Raw genomic sequence first — 21,279 nt, 5'->3', positions numbered from 1 at the left:
GTTGTGTAGCCTAATGCTGTATGAGGCATTGATTGCTCTTCTACCAGACTGTAATTTATTCTATTTTATTGATATATGATATTGATTGATTGACATGTGAGCTACTGAAGTGAACAATTATTTGTAATTGTTGAATATCTGATTGTCTTGAATATATTAAATGCCATCTGTTACCTCTTCAATGTTTTTGCTTTCTTGAGCATGTAAATACTGTAGCATTTGGTTATTTGTTGTTGTTTGTTGATAAATGCTACATTCACTTCAATGCATAATTGAATACAAGAATACAGGTACAGCTCAATAAATTAGAATATCATGGAAAAGCATGTAAGTAAAAAAGAAAAGTAAATGTATTCCAGTAATTCAATTCAAAAAGTGAAACTCATATAATAGGCTATAGATTCATTACACACAAAGTGACATATTGCAAGCCTTTATTTCTTGTAATTGTGATGATTATGGCTTACAGCTCATGAAAACGAATAAGCTGTAAGTTGTCTGTCAGTATCTCAGAAAAATTAGAATGATAAAACCAATAAAAAAAAATGTAATACAGAAATGTCGGCCTTCTGAAAAGTATGTTCATTTGGTCGGGGCTGGAGGAAGAGCGGAGAGGCACAGAATCCAAGTCATTTTCCACGATATTCTAATTTATTGCACTGCACCTGTATGGGTGCCATAGACTCCAACGCCATTGCGCAATGCCCCAGGATAGGTGGTAATGTTGGATAGACACAACTTCCCTTACATTAACCATGCTACATTTTTGCTACACTGCTGAGGCTCATTATTGCGCTCTATAAACTAAGTCATGGAAATTAGGTAAAATATTATGGAAAAGTTATGGAAAAGTTTTGGAAAATCATTGGTGAAAAAGTGTGGGAACCCTGAATATAATTCCTCCGAAGAAAATTGGCTTGATGGGTGTGACGACCCTCTCTGCCTTGTCTGCCTGTTACACTCCCCCCCTGCTTAAAATAGACGTTTAAAATAAATTGGGGGTTGATTTGCTTGATCCAGGGGTATTGCACCCTGACACATTATCTGTCTGATTTACCTCAGTTGCTATCCCCATGATTTGGAAGGCAGCCTATGTGCTCCCAACCCATAAAGGTGGCGACCCCTCTGACCTGGATAATCTCCACCCAATATCTAAGCTACCTCGTCTTTCCAAAGTATTAGGGTGGATTCACACATCATTTTATTTAAAAAATGTTCAGATATGATACACTGTGTTCAGAGACTCAACATAATAACACAGCTGCGCTGAGGCTGAACCTGTATAGGCCTACTTTTTTTCCACATAGAAAGTTGATCAGGAAGTGATAAAGAATCGAACCGATAAGCAGAATCGGTAATGTAATCAGTATCAATAACATCTTATCAATTCCCATCCCTAGTATTAACTCAATAATACTACACAGCTAAAGAAATTGTAAGACTCCATCAAAATGTGCTGATGTGCTTTTAATTCAGAGTGCAAAAATCACTCACAAATATATAAAATAAAATTACTTTTAACTTCCACCTTTGACTTCTATCATCACTAAACAAACTCCCAGAACTTTATTTATCTTGTCTATCTTGCCATATTTGTATTTGTGCTGCCAAGGAATGTCAAGGAATGTAAGAAGAAGAAAAAAAGATACGAATGAAACAACAATAAAACTTTAATAAATGAACAGTAGGTTGAATCATAGGCTTACGTGTCTCAACAGAGACAGACACTGCTGTCGGGAACTTTAATTACATTAAGATACATATACACCCCGAGGCTGACGCGCTAACCCCCCCCCCGCCGCCCCTTCACATTTTCGTCATTAAGAAAATACAACTTCTCTCTGCAAGGTGCTCGGGTAACACAGCACCGCCAAATAAAAAAATATGTGCTCTCTGAAGCAATTTCCTCCAGCACAGTTTCACTTTGCCCGCTGGAAAATATGAAAGGAGAGAAATACACTTTTCAAAAAACCTTTGAGAGGGAAGTTGTTGGGTACATGGAGATGTCAGGAAGGTCATTGAAAAGAGTGGCAGAATAAAACGGTCTCACTTTGACAGCGTGTTTAGGTTGAATCATAGGCTTACGTGTCTCAACAGAGAAACCTGCAGGTAGGCCTACGTGTCTCAACAGAGACAACTGCTGTCGGGAACTTTAATTACATAAAGATACATATATAACAATATACAACCCCCCCTTCCCCCCCCCCCCCCTGCTTCACTCTGTCCTGGCTGCATGGCTGACATCTCCACTCTCCTCTTCAGACTCCTCTAGAACAAGGTCCACTCTCTCCTCCTCCACGGCAGAGTCCTCCATCATCTCATTGCTCAGAGCGTCCTCCGGTAGAGGCTGCCAGTAGTCGTACAGCTTACCCTGCACACACAGACACACACAATGAACATGGATGGTTTTATGCACATCTTAACTGTACGGAGTTATGCACATCCCTAGTGATGAGCTGACAGGATGTGCAGACTGGCTGATGAGATGCGGGCTGACCTACCTGGAGAGGCTGGCTCCTCCGGAGGAGCATCTGCCACTTGATGTAGATCCTCGCCACATAGTCCGCCACCTGTGGAGGGAGAGGGACAGATATGGAAATGACTTAAACCTCTGAACACCCATTTACTGCTCCGCCTATATTTGTATTGGTTGGGGCAGATGCGCTTTTGTGGTGACACCAAATTACCAAAACAGTCTTTGCACATGGTTTTAGTGGTGTGCAGCGCTCTTTAGTGGAAGCAAACTAGGGCCTGTAGACCACCCACCTTACTCCTGTACAGACACGTATCACTCTCTCTGATGTCACACTTGACATACTTCTCCAGTTGAACACACAGCAACTGCAACGGACTCTGATAGAGTGAGAGAAGGTAGAGGAGAGGAGAAAAGAGCAGGAGAGATGAAAGCAGGGAGAGAAGAAAGGGGGATGGAGTGGAGAGGACAGTTATATCTCTTTATAACAATAACAATAGCTGCAGAGCAGTAGACAAACATGTCAGTATTCAGTGCTTTGTGTTTACCTTCTGGTTTGGGGGTAAACACACAAAGTTAGAGGCTTCATTTGCCAAGACCAAAAGGCTATAGCAGAGGTAGTAGGCCTGAAACACAAATACAACATCCAGTTGATTCTCACACTCAAGGGGAAACCACAGTACGATACTCAGAGTGTCAGCTCCAGCTATCCAATACCAATGGGAACCAAATTGCATGAACCCTGTGCTGGGAATAATTAAAGTCTAATAAAACATGTTAAGTGCATCCCATTTTGGATACCACATAGCATTGTGGGCTAACACCCATTTACAAAAAAAGTTAAACTATTGAACCCTTCCCATACCTGCTGGTCGAGAGAGGCTGAGTTCTGCCCGTTCTCCCCCTGCTCTCTGGAGCTGCTGGAGCTCTTCAGGGCACTGACGAGCAACGATGGACGCATGTGGGGCACGTAGTGCCTCAGGTACGACAGCTAGGGGAGGAGAGGACATTTGTTCTATTTTGGTAACACTTCAGGAAGAAAAGCTTAACTAACAATTGAATGGAATTGCAGGAAAAGAGTAAGGGAATGGTGTTAAACTGGAGGTGGCACAGGATTTGTTTCCATGTCTTACCTGGAACTCAGTGTTGGAGGGCTTGTAAGTGCAGCTGTTGACCAACAGTTTGGAGATGATGGACATACTGAGGTGTCTCCTGAGTTGCCTGCACAGAGACAAATCAAACAGCAATAATACCACTTGCTCATGCACAATGTTCACTCACTGAACAGAAAAATAATTAAGAGCCATAGAGATAAGAGAAATTGTAATAAAGGACATCAAATGTATATGTCCCAACCAAAAAGCATTACCATGTGTCAAAAAAGTATACATTACCACTTTAAGAATAATGCATTGTGTCGAAATGTGCTCTAAAGGCATTTAAAGGTGCAATATGTAGCATTTTCCCCATGAAAACGTCACTAAATAACCATGCTGAATCATTCATTATGAAGCATTGCATTGGTTAAAACTCTGTAAGGTCTTACTTTCCACGTGTGTTGTCTGGCAGCAGCTGGACCATCCAGCGAAGGTTGTGATGGTCGTCTGTCATGTCCATCAACGCAAAGCAAATCCTCGGCAGCTAAACAAAGCAGGAAGAGAACATTAACATGAGACTGAACCAAAATAATTGGATAAAGCCACGGTTAGGTAAATCTTCCCCATGCAGAGAAAGAGAAAGAGATGCTCACTGACCATGTGGTCCCAGTCCCTCATGTTGTTGACCAGATTGTGCTGTAGGAAGCGGACGTCCTGAACAGGGGGGGTGATCTGCGTATCCAGCGCCACTCTGCTCACCACAGTCAGTAACAGCAGCAGGTCTGAGTCAATGTAGGCCTGCGGACACAAGGCACTGACATCCGACAGGTACTGGAGAAAGAGGGAGCGGGAGAGGGAGAAAGAGAGAATCAGTACAAACACTAGGGTTGGGCCGGGGGGGATGGTATTACCGGTAGAATTAACCACCTGTCCGGTCGTTAATTGATCGTTAGGTAAGCAGTAACCACATCTGACATTTTGGCCGTCAATCTGTGTTTTGTAGATGTCCTAATCTAAGAAAAAAAACATTTTACAATGTATATCTATTCAGCCGTACCTTAACAACATACTGGAAGTTGTGCTCTTGGAAAGTGAGTTCCTTCTTTCTGGACGAGCTATTCTCATTGCTGATTTCGACAGACCTGGACACAGACACAGACACACACATGTGGGCAAACATGAGGCAATTCAAAGAGTCTGCCAACCCTACCCATTGGTATTGTCATGTCCTCTTCACTTACTGTAGCAATAGGTCTCCCTCTGTGAAGTCTGGCTGGAGCTTCTCCTGAGGGAACAGTGTGATGAATGGGACGCCCATGTTCATGAAGACCAGAGTCACGTCGCCAATGCTGGGCACCCACACATCATCCCCATGGCTCTTATACAACACTGTGGAGACGAATCAATACTCATTATTAATACAACAATTCAGGTTAAAAGAGATTAATTATTAGGCTGAAAACAGAAATAGAAAAACTAACAGAACAAGTGGATGTAGATGAAAACTGTACTATAGAAGCACAGAACAACTTGAAAACAACCAAAAAGAATGGGAGGTATTTGAAGCATGTCTTCTTTTCAATCTCCTCCACTCAACAACGATGCTATCGCATTTCAAAAGGTTGCATCCAACTGTCAAAGTAAATGAAGGTGAGGGACCAACCCAATCAAGAACAGCGACATTTATTCAAGCTCACAGGTGTGACAGAAGCCGCAGCGAAAAAACGACTGCCCCAATTGCCAACATGGTGGCTAAAGATATGCTGCCTATTACCGGTAGTACAGTAGAGAGGGGAGAGGATTTAGAGAATACATGGCATACATAGAGCCAGAGTACATGGTTCCATTTTTTTTTTTAGAAAAGCACCTCGTGTCTCGAAAAGATGCATGCTAACTTGTAGATAAAATGTAAAAAAACAAATACAACAAACAAAAGGTCCTCCGATCATGTAAAAAAATAATACAGTGGACACGCACGCACGCAACACACCTGTCCTTATTAACTGCAAAGAGAACGAGTGCAGTATACATCACGCACGCACCTACCGATTTGTTTGGCAGCAGACAAGGCGATGTCTGTCAGGGCCTGTAGTATGTGATAGGAGACCTCCCTCTCAGGGTGAACTGACATCATCTACCGGAGGGGAAAACACCAATTCAAAACAAGCGAAACAACAAGTTAATTAATCACATACAGTCGATATATACAAACTCAATGCAAGAGACAAAAGCAGTAGTAGAGCATATTGGGAGAGTTGGTGGAAGTACTTGGAAGAGCCAGAGTGAGTCTTGAGGCGGGCAGGGAGAGGAGCAGTAGGCAGCCTGGATCAGACCAGCACTGACGTAAAACGCAAACTGATCAGGACTGGACCTGAAGAGAGAGGGAGGGGTGATTGATTTAGTGTGAAATCTGAAAAATCAGTGTTTTTCACCATTCGCGTGGACATCAATTCAAGATGGCCGCCAAACGAACCCCATGGGACATTAGTTGACCGTGGCAACATGAAGAAATCTGAACTAGACACCATTAGGGTCTTAAAAAAACAGGTTACGAAATAATGTCATTCGGGTACATGGGAACCTATTTCTCCTACTAGACTAATTTGTTTATTATAGATCCCCATTAGTCATCATAGTGATGGCTACTCTTCCTTCCACACAAAAAGACAAGACATTCACATATAATATAAAACATTCAACACAAATTAGCAGTCACTATACAACATCGATCAGCAGCACATCAACAAAAACGGTAAACAGAATTCATCAGCAATCAATTTACTGATGAATTCTGTTTACCGTTTTTGTTGATTTGCTGCCATTTTATGGTTTAAACAAAAAAAGTAGTGGTGATGACAAAATACTCTGTAGATTGCCTCTGTTCTCTTCTACACACACACACACCACACACACACACACACACACACACACACACACACACACACACACACACACACACAAAGAGAGACAGAGAAGGACAGAGAAGGACAGAGAGGGAGGGAGACACAGTCAGATGTTACCAGAAGAGTGCTTTCTGTGCAGAATCTCGTGGGGTGACTTTGAGGTGGCTGAGCTGCAGAGTGTGCTGGTTGAAGAGACGACCAAAGTCATCCAGGCGGAACACCGCCTCTCCTGGGTGTTTCTCTGGGATGGCGTTGGACACCACAGAGTAACGCTGCAGGAACTCTCTGTGGGACATAACACACATGAGATTCAAACACCATACACTCATGGTCCAAAAGAGAGAGAGAGAGAGAGAGAGAGAGAGAGAGAGAGAGAGAGAGAGAGAGAGAGAGAGAGAGAGTGTGTGTGTGTGTGTGTAGTTACTTCTGTTCATGTGAGATGGACTCCTCTACATCATTCTCATTTTCCTCCTCTTCCACCAGTCTCAGCAGATCCTTACGTAGCTTCATCTCCAGCTCCTTTGACCTGGGACACACATGGAGGGAGAGACACAATGTTACCCCAATGGAAAAGCTGTGAAACATGGAAAAGGACAGAGCAAAATTGATAGACACTCACTGTTTCTACAGAGAAATTCTGAGTACCGTAGGTAATGTAGATTAAATCTATACCTCTGATAGCTCTTTTTTTCCATCAACATCTTTTCTAGGGTGTTCTCGTAGTTGAGGGGCTTGGTGTTGGATGCGACTCCAGGCTGCAGGGGATAACAGGAAATGACAAATGAAGATCTAAACTAACACACACTCAAGGCAAAGATGGTGGAAAACCACATATCAGTGCTTACAGGCTGGGAGTAGCCGCCGGACAGCACAGGTACAGTGGGCTCGGTGGAGGAGGCGTCCTTATCTGGAGGCTTGATGCTGCGGTCCAGCATCTCCTGCAGGGAGATCAGCTGCTCCTCCTCACTGCTGCTGCTGCTGGGCTGGGACAGGTCCAGAACACAGCCCAGGCCCAGGCCCAGCTCCACATCCAGCGGGTCGTCATCCATCTCCCCCAATTCGCTTCTACCTCCTTCTGCTTCTTCTGGGGGGATGGGAGTCAGAGGTCAAGGCCAACAGGGGGGGGGGGGGGGCACTCTCAATGGTTTTAATTCAGATAAACATCTGGCTAATTAATTAAATGTTTTTTTACCTACGATTTGATACTTGTGATTTGACTAAACAGATGAATGAGACCATAGCTTCTCTAGCCACTCTCTTCACATCAATCTCAAATGCATACCTCTTCAGAAATACTAAGATGAAGAGCTCAGGACCTGACTTCTGTGGCCAGTAACTGAACATGTATTGTTATTGTATTGATTATTGTGTTGATGTTGTTGTACTTTTTTTGTATTCTGTCTGTATGAACCTGGCTGCAAAATGTATTTCCCCTAGGGGACAATAAAGACAACTTGAACTTTGTTACCTTGAACCTTGAGATGCGAGCTGGGGCTGTGGGTGCCTTCGGTTGCAGCAGTGGTCTTGAAGATGCTGCTCTCACACTGTCCGAAACTCATAGATGGAAGAGGAGATTGGGGTTGTGTTTTGGTTTGAACAGACTCCTCTGTATCCAGTGTCTTGAAGATGCTGCTCTGACAAGGTCCAAAACTCAAAGGTGGAAGAGGAGATTGGGGTTGTGTTTTGATATGAACAGACTCCTCAGTATCCAGTGAGGTTGAGGTAGGATTAGTTTTGAGTCCTGTTGCATCCGCCGTCGGGACACACTTATCCTTGTAGGAAGACGACTTTCCTGAGGAAAAGAGACTAGAGCTGTTTTTGCTAAAGAATCCCTTGTGAAGTATAACCCGGTCACTCGGATCTAGCCTGACATACGGAGAGGAAAATATTTTGGAGTCCAGGTGTGGCGGATAACACAGAATATTTGAGTATGGTGAGATGGTGGGTTTGGGTTTGTCTGTGTGAACGGTGAGCTCACCTCTGCCCTCTCTTCCTTCGCCTCTGCTCAGTGATCTTTGAGGCTTACCAGACTCTAGCTGGCCGCCATTGTCTCTGGATGACATCTGTGCTTGGTCTGAAAAGAGCTGCCTCTCAGGCTTAGTGGTGGACACTGAAACTCTTCGTGTTGTCATCGTCGTCCTCTCCTCTCCTCCTGGACTCGTGTCTTCAGGCCGGGGTCTCTTCACCCTGTCCTCTCCACTGTGCCTGTCGTCTGAGTTGGAAAGTCTGCGCCTCTTCAGAGACAAGGATCGCCCTAATGGAACAAGAGAACACACGAACAACGATGAAACATTTCCTGTTTCAACTTCATGCAAAGTTAGTGTGAATTTGCATTACCATCACAGGGCTTAGACAGCTTGACAGGGAGAACATCAGGATAGCCTAAATGTTCAGGGACTATATTCAATAGGATTCTGCATCCCATTCTTTATCCCATTATACTTTTTTTTTACCTGGAGTAAACCAATCGTAACTCTCATTGGTGGGGATTCTTATGGGTTCTAGTGAAACATCAACCTTAGGGAAGAAGACAGAGAAGATGTAAGGGAAGAAGACAGAGAAGATGTAAGGGCAGAATAATTTAGGGCCGTACAGCCACTGTTGTGTCAGTTTCTGTCACTCACGAGCTGCCAGAGAGTGTAAGGTCTGGCTTCACAAACAGTAACAATACGCAACAATGCAAACGCAACAGGTTTGGCAACTGTGTTAAAGTTTTGAGTTGACTGATTCACTCACACCTTGCATTAGTGCGTCTCAAAAATGCTCCACACAGCATGCACACCTTTAATCATGTCTTCAGGACTGTTCTCAGAGAATTCAAGACACTGTGACCTACCGCCTTTCCTGTAAAAATATCCCTGCCACGTGCAAGGTGAAGGCGGCCCCCCTGACACGACCTGGAGGAGGGGGAAGGGGGCATGGACTGCCTGTGGGTCTGGGCAAGAAGGGTGGAGCCGCCAACACCGCCGCTGGATACAACCTGATAGAGATATACTTACATTTCATGGTTTTAATTCCATGCAATCCAGGGACGAGCAGAGATGACAGGTCTTACCTGCATGGGGACGGTGGAAGAGGAGAGGGTCGATGCCGTCGTTAGACTCGTCTGAACAGCTGACGCAGTGATGGCAGTGGGGTTGATGACTTGGCCGGACAGGGTGGCGATAGTGCCCAGGGAGGTGATAGGAGTCGCTAGAGAGGCGTTGGCTACACTGCCACCTGCCAGGCTGGAGGAGACAGTGCCTGTGACTGTCCCTAGAGTGCTGACACCTAGGAGAAGAGAAGAGACGGGCAGACAGCTGAAACTTGGACCGACAGATAAGAATCTCTCTTTGACAGAAGAGGGAGCGTCTCATCCTTACCAGTTGTTCCCTTGACAACCATAGTGACAGTTGGCTTCACGCCAGACACGGTCCCCGGGGTGACTAGGCGGACTCCGCCCATAGGTACGATTCGCAGAATGGTGCCAGGTTGGCCCGGCGCCCCCTTCAAAACCGCCTAAAAAGACCAGTATGATGAGTGAAGTTCTGACAATTGCACTGCGCTTATTCTCTGGAACTAGACATTTGATACTGACAATCCAAATACACTCGAAAATATACTCTCATGGTAAAATATGCATAAACTGGTCAAAACAAGCTGCTCTTTAAGTTACTGTCATCAGGGACTGGTCTGCTAATTGTTCCTGGGACCAAAACAAAACATGGTGAAGCCGCGTTCTCCCACTATGCCTCCCATAGCTGGAACAAACTCCCGGAAGACATTAGATCTGCCCCTACTTTGCCCATTTTCAAATCCAAGTTAAATACCTTTATGTTTACTTTTGCTTTTAACTGCTACTAAACTACTGAAGTTTACTCTTTGTTTTTAACTGCTACTAAACTACTGAGTTGATTGAAGGCATGAGTGGAAGTGTTATAATGGAGTCTTACAAATGTTCTATTTTAATTGTTAATGTGTGTTTTTTGTGCTATGCACTGCTTTGCTGCTTGTCTTTCAATGATTTTTTATTTTTTTGTAAAGCACCTTGAATTGCCTTTGTGTATGAAAGGTGCTATATAAATAAATGTCACTTCACTGTATGAGATTAAAGGTCTTTGTACACTGATGCATATTTTTAAATCTGTCATCCGAAAAAAAAACGTTACGCTATGAGTTCTAATTTTGTTTCTTTTAAACAGACGTAGAAAACGCTTCTGTGTGCAAAGACCTTTACTGTAAATATAACTGAACATAAAGGCCACATCAAATCTTAATAATAAGCACCACAATAAGTTAGTTCTGTGAGCTACCTGTGTCCGTCCCTGCTGACCAACGGCTGTGCCTAGTTTAGGCATGGCAGGGAGAATTTTGACAGGGGTGCCAGTGGCCATCATCTTTGTGGTGAGGTAGGTGATGGGTGACTTCATCCCTGTGCTGCTGGTCACTGTAGAGGGTGAAGACAGTGAACATGTAAAATAATAATGTATAATAATAATAACAATAATAATAATGTATAATAATAATAATGCATTTTATTTGTATTGCACTTTTCATTCAAAAATAATCTCAGAGTGCTACAGAGAGAAAAAAAACAACAACCTAAAAACATAATAAGTTAAAAACATAGTAAAAAAAACTAACAAAATAAATCACAAGAATGAACACAGGTTCAGCAGTCAAAGGCCTGTTCCACAGACACGGCGCAGCCGAACAGAAGGCTCGGTGGTACCCCATGGTATAGTCATAGGCTATGTGTCAGTGCCCAATACCAGTGGAACACTTGAGTAATCAAGATCACAACCAACACCCTCAGTTCTGACCTGTGGCTCCAGGCTGGGTCATGATAGCAGACATGGGGATGGTCTGGATGATGATGGTGGTGCCCTGTTTGGTTGTGGTGGGCGACATGCCGGTGATGTTCAGAATGGTGGGTTTGTTTCCAGCGCCTCCTGCTGGGGACGTGGTGATGTAGGTGGTGGGCTTGCCGTCCGCAGAAGTCACCGTCTTCAGTATGGTACCGGCAGGAAGAGGGGCCTTGGTCTACGGAGGAGAAAAGGTAGATTAGGAAAATGAAAAACAGTGAGAAACATCTGATTCATGGAGTTTAAATTGACCTCCATGTCCTGCACTCATGCAGACAACTGACCAGTATGAGCCGTGTGAGAGGGTTAGTGGAAGCCTGGCCTGTGATAGCGGATGTCTGCCCTGGCTTGGTTTGGACCACAGACATCATCTTGCCGAGGTTGGAAAACTGCTGACATATGTAGCCCACATGAAACATATGGCTACTACAATAAACCTGAATCTGTCTAGAATTGCAATTTCGTGTCCCACCACTAGATGGCACATGCGCATTATACTGCAGTGTTGATGAATCGCAACGTGCCCTTTCCGCTTTCCGTCCAATTTCGCTCAGACGTTAAGAAGAACATTCGAGAAGAGAACTGAACGATCTCCCGGAGCTGAATCCTGTGTGAGAGTGAACGTGAAGAGCCCTGTCTGTTTTGCGGTCGCTCATTGAGAGCTCCGATTGGTTTTTGACCAGGATTAGAAAAGTATCTGAACCCCTGCGGGTTCAGTGGCGAGCCTACCCACGAGACGAAGACTGACTGTGGACGGAACGGAAACACAGTGTGGCCAGCTGTGCGATTTGTCTACAGAGAACATCCGGACCATTGACCCATTCTGCCCATCTCAGGAACCCAGATAAGCTTAACACTTGAATCTACCCGGGTAGTGTTAGGGCTGAACACTGGACAGTGAACACTCATGCTTCAAAGCGTGAACTTTGAATCTTTTGATCCACTGAACCTCACGAACAAGGTGCACCTCTTTTATTTTATTTTATTTTCTCTTAGAGCCCAAGGTAAAGAGCGCCTGTGCACTATAGTGAGCCGGCATTAGGTAGGAAGGGATTGTACATATCTTTATTATTTTTGTAATACACTTTAATATTATTGCATTTCGTGGTTTCTGTCACTTCCTTGTGTGGTCTCTTTCTCTGCTGACATTCATCCTAGGCTCAGTAGACGAACCTAAGAATTCCCTGATGCTAGCCCATATTTAATGATATTTAGCATAACTATTCAGTAACTTTAATCACCTCTAGGAGGCGTTACAAGTGGCGAGCCAGCCAGGAGCCTAGTTTATGATTGTCAGCAGTGAGAGTGTACTAGCAGTGACAGTGTGTGAAAAGTGTGTTTTAAAGTGTGCAAAACTCCTGTTAAAAGATGGATTTCATAATGAGTTCAGGTATCAAAGTTCCTAACTCGGTAATTGTGAGTACTTTGGTTGAAACACCAGATTATGATGAGATTGTCGACTTCCTTAAGAAGTATGGCACCCTGAAAATAGTCCTGATAAAGGGCACTAGCTCAGAGTTCGATAACAGCCTAATCGTTGAGTACGAAGATGGTAATGCTATAGAGGCTTTAACCCCTCTTTTGCCTTACACCTACAAACATTCACAGAATCCATTTGAAAGGTACCGAGTCCAAGCCCTTGCGGGTATTTACACTTCTAAGGTAGGTTGCAGTGCTACCAAGACCTACCTTGACGAGATAAAGCGGGTGGCGAAGTTGAGTGGGAGAGGCTTTGAAGAAGTGTTGAAAGAAATGATGTCAGAGATCAGTGAGACACTTGAGACTCCAGAGGAACGTCCCAGCACATCCTCTGGCGCATTTGAGACCCCACCTCCCCAGCCGCTCACAAGCCCCTCTCAGGTGGGCGCTGCCCATGGTGGCAGTGAGCCACGCCGAGCCGCTGACATGAGGCGAAGTCTATCCATCATGGAGGGCGACCTGAATCCACCAGAGATCCAAAAGGTGATTGTCGAGCATGTTTTGAGGAAAGAGGATCTACATTCGCAGTCACACTTTCCCATCAGGCTTCGGTCGTTCTCGGGAAAGACTCCCAGACCCAACGGAGAGACAGACTACGATACATGGCGTTCTCACGTCGAATTTCTCAGAAATGATCCTACCATGTCCAACCTCCAAAAATCACGGAAAATCTTGGAAAGCTTGCTCTCTCCCGCAGCAGACATTGTCAAACGACTGAGTCATGAAGCTACTCCCGACACTTATCTCCAATTGCTGGACGCAGCCTTTGGCACCGCTGAAGACGGCGAAGAACTTTTCGCCCAGTTCATGAATACTCTTCAGGATCCTGGTGAAAAGGCCTCTGCTTATCTTTGCCGTCTGCAAGATGCCTTTAACCTTGCTGCTAAGAGAGGAGGAGTGGCTGCTGAAGAAGCAGATAAGCACATTCTCAAGCAATTCTGTCGCGGGTGTTGGGACAACCCTCTACTCTCTGACCTCAACCTCGAAGAGAAGAAGAGTCGCCCCCCAGCATTTTCAGAGCTTCTGCTACTAATACGCACAGAGGAAGATAGGCCGACAGCTAAAGCCGCACGTATGAAGAAGCACCTTGGCTCAACCCGGCAGCGGGCCCAGACAAATCTTCAAAGTGCATGCTTCTGTAGTCAGCAAACGCTCCAGCCTGAGTCTGACCCAATGATAGAGCTTACGGAGCAAGTGGCAGCTCTGCAGAGCCAACTTACCACACTGATGTCTAAGAAAACACAAGGCCAGCAAAGGGCCGGGAAACTCAAGAAGAATACTGAACCTCTCTCAGGCGAGGCAGCACCAGCTAAGGCTGACGCTACAGCTACCGCACCAAGAGGGCAGCCTGCACACTGGAAGCCAAGTGGCGGCCCAAGGCCCTGGTACTGCTTTAATTGTGGAGAGGACGGTCACATTTCCTCAACTTGTGGTAACGATCCTAACCCCACTCTCGTCGCTGAGAAAAAGAGCAAGTTGAGAGAAAAGCAGCGTCTCTGGGAAGTGAAGCAACAATCCTCTGATAATACGGGTTTTCAGATATAGTCTCAGTTGAGGGACAAACTGAGGCAGAAGCTGGTCAACAATGTCCCGCTAATGACAAAAGTACTGCCAAACCCACAGCCAATGCTGCCTTGAGACAGTCTGATGTTAGAAACCGCCCCCTTAGAGTCCCCCACCGACTAGTAGGAACGAAGAGCACAGGTCAGGTCACAATCAAGGACAAACAATACAGCTGTCTCCTCGACACCGGTTCACAAGTGACCACAGTCACTAAGTCCTTCCAGTGTTTCCTCTATATGCATTTATTGGTGGCGGGCCGCCACGAATGAATTTCCTCCGCCACTAATGAATTTCCTCCGCCACTAATTGATTCAGTCCACTAAGTGCACGATTTCTCAAAAAAAAAAATAATAATAATAATAATCCACCTCTGAACATTTTAGCTGATTAAAATATATCTGATCCTAGATCAGCGCTATAATGGATGTTGACTAAAAGTGCACCTAAATCCACGCCCATCTCTCTCTAACCGCTGATCCAAAATCAGATTAATGACATTAAACATTCAGTTGACGACGTGACACAAGGGCTACTCCTGATTGGTCTAAATGTGAACCGGCATGAGAACCGTGCAGACTCAACCATCCCTGCTCAGCAGTCTTACCTGCCGAAATGCTCGGGCGCCTGTGTTTTCTTCTCGCGAATAACGGGCTAAAAGTCACCGGTAGTACCATCTAAAAGATACAAAAAGCTGATCTAGCTAGCTAGGTGCACAAATAAGATATCACGTTAAAATTTAACGAAAACAGCGACAGATGGATGGATTTTTCAAGAAAAAAGATGTCCCAGACACTTCAAACATTGCTGAAGCTAGCAGTGGCTATGAGCGATCCGAAAATGCATGGCTGGCAGGAGCAAAGGAGCTAGTTGGTGGATCAAGCTAACAACGTTTATGGCGGGCGAGTTCATCGAGGCTGTTCGCACCTGCAACAAATATGTCCCAATTTGTGCACTCGAAACAGCCTCTCAGAGTATCAGTGGCAGTTCAGGACTTAACGGGTTTAAGTTTCTGTCTATATTTCGGGACGAGGAGCAGCATGGCATGGTCGGACCTTCCCAGCGGTGCCCTCGGGAACGAACGGTAAGCCTCGTTGATTGTAACGTAGCAGTGGTCTAGTATGTTAGCTCCTCTGCTGGGGCATGACACCTGTTGTTTGTAATTGGGAAGTTCGGTGTGCAGGTTGGTGTGATTAAAATCGCCGAGCACAATAACTGCTGCGTCGGGATTAGAGTTTTCCACAGAGGAGATGTAGGTAATACTTGGGACATTGCAATTGAAATTGCGTTCAAAGTAAAACACACACACACGCAAATATTGACAGTAGAGCTTGGCTTGATAGTGTATATCCCCACTGTGCTGGGTCGCCTCCACACCTGGCACCACAGGGGCCCGTTAATAAGACTTCTGTCTGTGGATTAGTTCGAAAAAAATTTGTCCAATACAACGTTGTAGTTGTTTAGTACAAATGGGTCTATAGCAGCTAGGTAACATTAGTCCTGTATCAGAGTTGTGTTGTTGGGTCTTGTAGCAGGGTTGGGTTAGCTATAGCAGCTAGGTAACATTAGTCCTGTATCAGAGTTGTGTTGTTGGGTCTTGTAGCAGGGTTGGGTTAGCTATAGCAGCTAGGTAACATTAGTCCTGTATCAGAGTTGTGTTGTTGGGTCTTGTACAGTTGCTCAAAATGCAGATAAGAGAAAGTATAGGCTAATATCAAACAACAATCCTAGAGATGACTAACTCAAACGTACGCATAACTAAATAAAAGCAGGCCAACTAACGACAGCTACACACCCTCAACTGGGAACATAAAGGATATATGAATTTTGCAATCGAACGTGTCCTACAGCGACAGCTGGTCGTGCAAATCAGGTTCTGGGAAGATTATTATTATTATATATATATATATTTTTTGCCATCCTATCCGCGGAAAAAAATCGCGACAGGGCTCTCCGCCACTAATGTAAAAATTCCTGGAGGAAACACTGCCTTCTATGACCAAAACCTGTCTGAACAACTGATCGAACCGCTCTACAATCTTTTAGAAGTTGAAGGGGCCAACGGTCAACCTGTACCCTACCTGGGCTATGTTGAAGTCAAGATTATCTTCCCGAAAGAATTTCTGGGAGTCGAGTATGATGTCCCAACATTAGCTCTGGTAGTTCCAGACAGCGGAACCTTGGGGTACCATGTAGGGCTGTAATCGACTACGTCAATACGTCGACAATACGTCGACTTGCGTAATGTGCGTCGGTGCGTCGTAAATGTAACAAAATCCCCCCATTTTTTTTTTAAATAAGCAAAAAAATAAGCAAAAAAAAATAAGCAAAAATGAAATGGCCTATCACAGCAGTACGTCTGCAATGAACGAGCACCTCAAGCGAAAGCATCCTGGAGCTCTTTGTGAAGACAGCCGCAAGATAGCACCGTAAGTCAGCGTTGTATTTCTGTTCACTTTTCCGGCCGTGTATGAGTGAAAAATGGATAGCTACTAGCTAATGTTACACAAGCAATGTAGCTCACCACAGTTTGTATGTCTTGTCTTCTGGTGTTAGTAACGTTAGCTATGTAACTGGCTAGCTACGGTAGCCTATTGTCATTGTGGTGCTCGCACCTACTGTACGTTATCTAGCTCGTAGCTCGCATGCTACGTTAGCATCAATTTAGCTAATCATAACATATCAGCGAGAGTAACGTTGCTATGTGTTGTGGTGATGGACAGACTTCTAAATGGCCATGTTGGCATTCAAGTTGGCTAAACATAGCAGTGAGGTGGAAATTAAGGGGCCTACACATGAGAATAAATTTTTTATCGAACAGGGAAAAAAATATCGTTAAATTAGTCGTTAGACTAAGCGAAAAAATAATCGCTAGATTAATCGTTAGAAAAATAGTCGTTTGGGACAGCCCTAGTACCATGTACTAGTCGGCACAAACACCCTCAACGTACTGTATGATATGTATGCAAAGGAGAGGCCAGTGAGTTACCAGCCTGTCCAGAACGGCTACAAGACAGTGCTGAAAGTACTACAACTGCGGCAAGAACAATGCTATGACGGTAACATCGGACTGGTGAGGATGCACGGCAGAGACAAAAAGGTCATCCCAGCTGGAGAAACAGTCGTCCTGGAGGGAACGGTAGTCGTAGACAAGTTCCTTACGGAGAAGTCTGCTGTCCTGGAGTACCCTTCCTCATCCTCTCTGCCTGGAGGGCTGCTAGTGAAGACTTGTCTCCTCGACCTACCCAGCAGACAGCCAGTCGTGATCACCAACGAGTACAAACATGACATCACCGTACCAGCCAAATGTGTGATAGCAGAGCTCATTGCAATCCAGGCCGTTCTAGCTCATAAACAGAGCGTGATGGAGAAGCAGAGTGTGAATGAACCATCTGACTCTGAGCCCTCTAAGACATCTAACCCGGCATTCGACTTCGCAGAGTCCCCGATCCCGCCAGAATGGAAAGACCGAATCACTCAGAAGCTGAAGAACATGCCTGAGGTCTTTGCCCAGAACGACATTGATTTTGGAAGGACGGACAAAGTCAAACACCACATTAAACTGTCTGATGAAACACCATTCAAACACAGAGCGCGACCGATACACCCACACGACTTGGAAGCTGTTCGCAAACATCTTCAAGAGCTCCTCGACGCTGGGGTGATACGGGAAAGCGAGTCTCCATTCTCCTCCCCCATCGCCGTAGTCAAGAAGAAGAACGGCCAGGTACGCCTGTGTATTGACAACAGAAAGTTAAATCTACAGACAGTGAAAGACGCATATGCGCTCCCGAGGATGGACGACACCTTCTCAGCACTCTCCGGTTCCAAGTGGTTCAGCGTTCTCGATCTGAAGTCTGGATCTATCAGATTGAAGTCGACGAGGCTGACAAGGCCAAGACCGCCTTCGTCTGCCCACTTGGTTTCTGGGAGTTCAATCGCATGCCCCAGGGAGTGACAAATGCCCCAAGTACGTTCCAGAGACTTATGGAACGGTGCATGGGAGACATGAACCTGAAAGAAGTCGTCGTTTTTCTGGATGACCTGATCGTTTTCTCAAAGACTCTGGAGGAGCATGAGGAGAGACTCACAAAGGTCGTCGATCGTCTGATGGAGTATGGGTTAAAGTTGTCTCCAGAAAAATGCAAATTCTTTCAAACCTCAGTCCGCTACTTGGGACATGTGGTCTCGGAGCGGGGAGTAGAGACTGACCCAGAAAAGATAGCTGCGTTGAAGACATGGCCAGTTCCGCAGCATCTGAAAGACCTGAAAACCTTCCTCGGTTTCTGTGGGTACTACAGAAGGTTCATCAGAGGTTATTCAAGCATAGTGAAACCTCTGAATGATCTAACATCCGGCTACCCACCACCTCAGAAACACTCGAAGTCCAAAGCAAAGAACGGCCAGTATCACCACCCTAAAGAGCCGTTCTTGAACCGTTGGACACCGGCCTGCCAACAGGCATTTGAAACAATCGTGGACAAGTTGACGACATCCCCGATCCTGGCATATGCGGATCCTGCTCTGCCGTACGTCCTTCATCGGGAGCAGGAGGGGCAGCTGCGTGTAGTCGCCTACGCTAGCAGAGGGTTATCACGTAGTGAATCCCGCTACCCGGCTCACAAGCTTGAGTTTTTGGCGCTGAAGTGGTCTGTTACAGAGAAGTTCAGCGATTACCTCTATGGCAACCAGTTTACAGTAATCACTGATAGCAATCCTCTTACATACATACTAGGGGTGCAACGGTTCTCGGTTTTTTTACGGACGGTACGGTTTGCGTTCCACGGCTCAATTCACTAGTGAACCGTGACGGTTTTCGGTTTATGCTGCGATTTGGCTGCGTTCGTAAATTAGCTCTGAGAGCGCCGCAACAGTTTGAGGAAGCCCCGGATTCCTACAAGTCTGCGGTGTGGGGTCATTTCGCTTTTCCCGTTGAATACGACAATAAGGGGGGGGGAAACAGTGGACAGAAATATTACTGTCTGCAAGCTCTGCTTAAAGCGTGTGCCATATGCAAATGGTTGCACCTCTAACATGAACCAGCATATTCGCCGCTACCACTCAACGATAACACTGACTGGGAGCAGGAAAGCCAGTCAGGTAGCGTCAGTGAGCAGACAGCAGTCTCTCTCTGATGCGTTCGGACAGACGTACACTACCACTTCAGAGAAACACAAAAAAATAACCAATGCAGTGGGGATGTTCATTGCAAAGGATTTGCAGCCCTTTTCGGTGGTTGGAGATTTGGGTTTTCGAAATCTGATAAAAACTCTCGAGCCCCGTTACAGTGTCCCCTCCCGTACATCATTCAGCACCAAAATAATCCCCGGTATTTACCAAACAACGCGCAGAGGCATTGAAGACGATTTGGCAAAAACACAGAGCTTTGCACTGACTACGGAGGGTTGGACCTCCCGGGCAACGGAGAGTTACCTCACTGTCACGGTCCACTACATGTCACCGGATTGGGAGATGAAGAGCGCAGTACTGCAAACTCGTCCACTATACGAAAGCCATACCAGCGCGCACCTGGCAGAGGAACTAACAAATGCAGTGACTGAGTGGAAGTTGGAGAGGCCAAACATAACAATTCCCGTAACAACAGACAACGCAGCAAATATCGTAAATGCGATCCATGAAGCTGGTGGACTGGGGCCACAGATCGGCTGCTTTGCGCACGTCGTAAATCTCGCCGCCAAGAAGGCAGTGGCAATAACCCCGGTGTCCCGCCTCCTGGGTAAGATCAGACATGCAGTCACTTTCTTCCACAAAAGCACCACAGCCCACCATATTCTGACAATTAAACAAGATATGTTAGATTTACCAAAACACAAATTAATCCACGATGTCGCAACTCGTTGGAATACAACACATGACATGTTGGAACGCTATGTGGAAAGTGTTACTTTTGTAGTGTGAATTTGTTTTCCTCCTGTTTGTATACGGGCTACCAGCTGTCAAGGCTAAAGTGCACTTTTACTTTCGAAAGTGTTTATTTATTTTTGGACATTTGAAAGTGTTTTTTGTTTATATACAATTATATATACATTATATACATAACATATACATGTGTATGTTAAAGTTCCATATTATGTATAAGCAAAATAAAGTAAAGTAACAGTTTGTAAATAAATAGTAGCATTTGTTTCTGAACCGAACCGTACCGAAAACCGTGACCCAAAATACCGAACCGTACCGAACCGTGGGCCAACTGAACCGTTGCACCCCTAATACATACTCACTTCAGCCAAACTCGATGCAACCAGCTATAGATGGCTAGCAACCCTGTCTACCTTCTCCTTTAAGCTCCAGTACCGCCCTGGGAAGCAGAACGGGGATGCTGACGCGCTCTCCCGTCGCCCCCATGGGGATCTACATGACGACCCATTGTCTCAGAAAGAGTGGGACAGGATACGCAAGTTCGCACAACACCATCTGTCAGATCCAGTTAACATTGATGCTGTCGATGAGGAGGTGTTTCATGCTATCTGTGAATGTTCTAGTCTTATAAATGTTCTATTTTAATTGTTAATGGGCCGGTTTCACAGACAAGGCTTAAGCCTAGTCCTAGACTAAAAAACATCTTCAATGGAGATTTTACATTGAAAGTGTGATTTAGTCCAGGACTAGGCTTAAGCCTTGTCTCTGAAACCGGCCCAATGTGTGTTTTTTGTGCTATGCACTGCTTTGCTGCTTGTCTTTCAATGATTTTTTATTTTTTTGTAAAGCACCTTGAATTGCCTTTGTGTATGAAAGGTGCTATATAAATAAATGTCACTTCACTGTATGAGATTAAAGGTCTTTGTACACTGATGCATATTTTTAAATCTGTCATCCGAAAAAAAAACGTTACGCTATGAGTTCTAATTTTGTTTCTTTTAAATGGACGTAGAAAACGCATCTGTGTGCAAAGACCTTTACTG

The 21,279-nt window shown here is 45.1% G+C and overlaps 1 protein-coding gene across 1 annotated transcript; it reads right to left on the bottom strand.

The window, feature by feature from the left end:
- Positions 1 to 2,215: 2,215 nt before the first annotated feature.
- LOC308150861 (SMC5-SMC6 complex localization factor protein 2-like) lies at positions 2,216 to 11,688 on the bottom strand (the record flags this gene model as incomplete). Its single annotated transcript, XM_080523648.1, has 23 exons — positions 2,216 to 2,371; positions 2,502 to 2,570; positions 2,767 to 2,853; positions 3,022 to 3,099; positions 3,339 to 3,464; positions 3,607 to 3,694; positions 4,020 to 4,114; positions 4,228 to 4,401; positions 4,628 to 4,712; positions 4,812 to 4,959; positions 5,617 to 5,704; positions 5,839 to 5,941; positions 6,591 to 6,758; positions 6,898 to 6,999; positions 7,146 to 7,228; positions 7,319 to 7,557; positions 7,942 to 8,265; positions 8,452 to 8,727; positions 8,927 to 8,990; positions 9,529 to 9,743; positions 10,786 to 10,899; positions 11,276 to 11,495; positions 11,602 to 11,688. 23 exons carry the CDS (start codon positions 11,686 to 11,688, stop codon positions 2,216 to 2,218), a joined length of 3,189 nt encoding a protein of 1,062 aa, XP_080379774.1.
- Between the last annotated feature and the right edge of the window lie 9,591 nt (positions 11,689 to 21,279).

Source organism: Nansenia antarctica (genome assembly GCF_963989245.1).
Source record: "Nansenia antarctica genome assembly, chromosome: 2".
NCBI lineage: Eukaryota > Metazoa > Chordata > Actinopteri > Argentiniformes > Microstomatidae > Nansenia > Nansenia antarctica.
The sequence above is the reverse complement of the archived record's forward strand: the minus strand, read 5'-3'. Positions and strand labels throughout refer to the sequence as shown.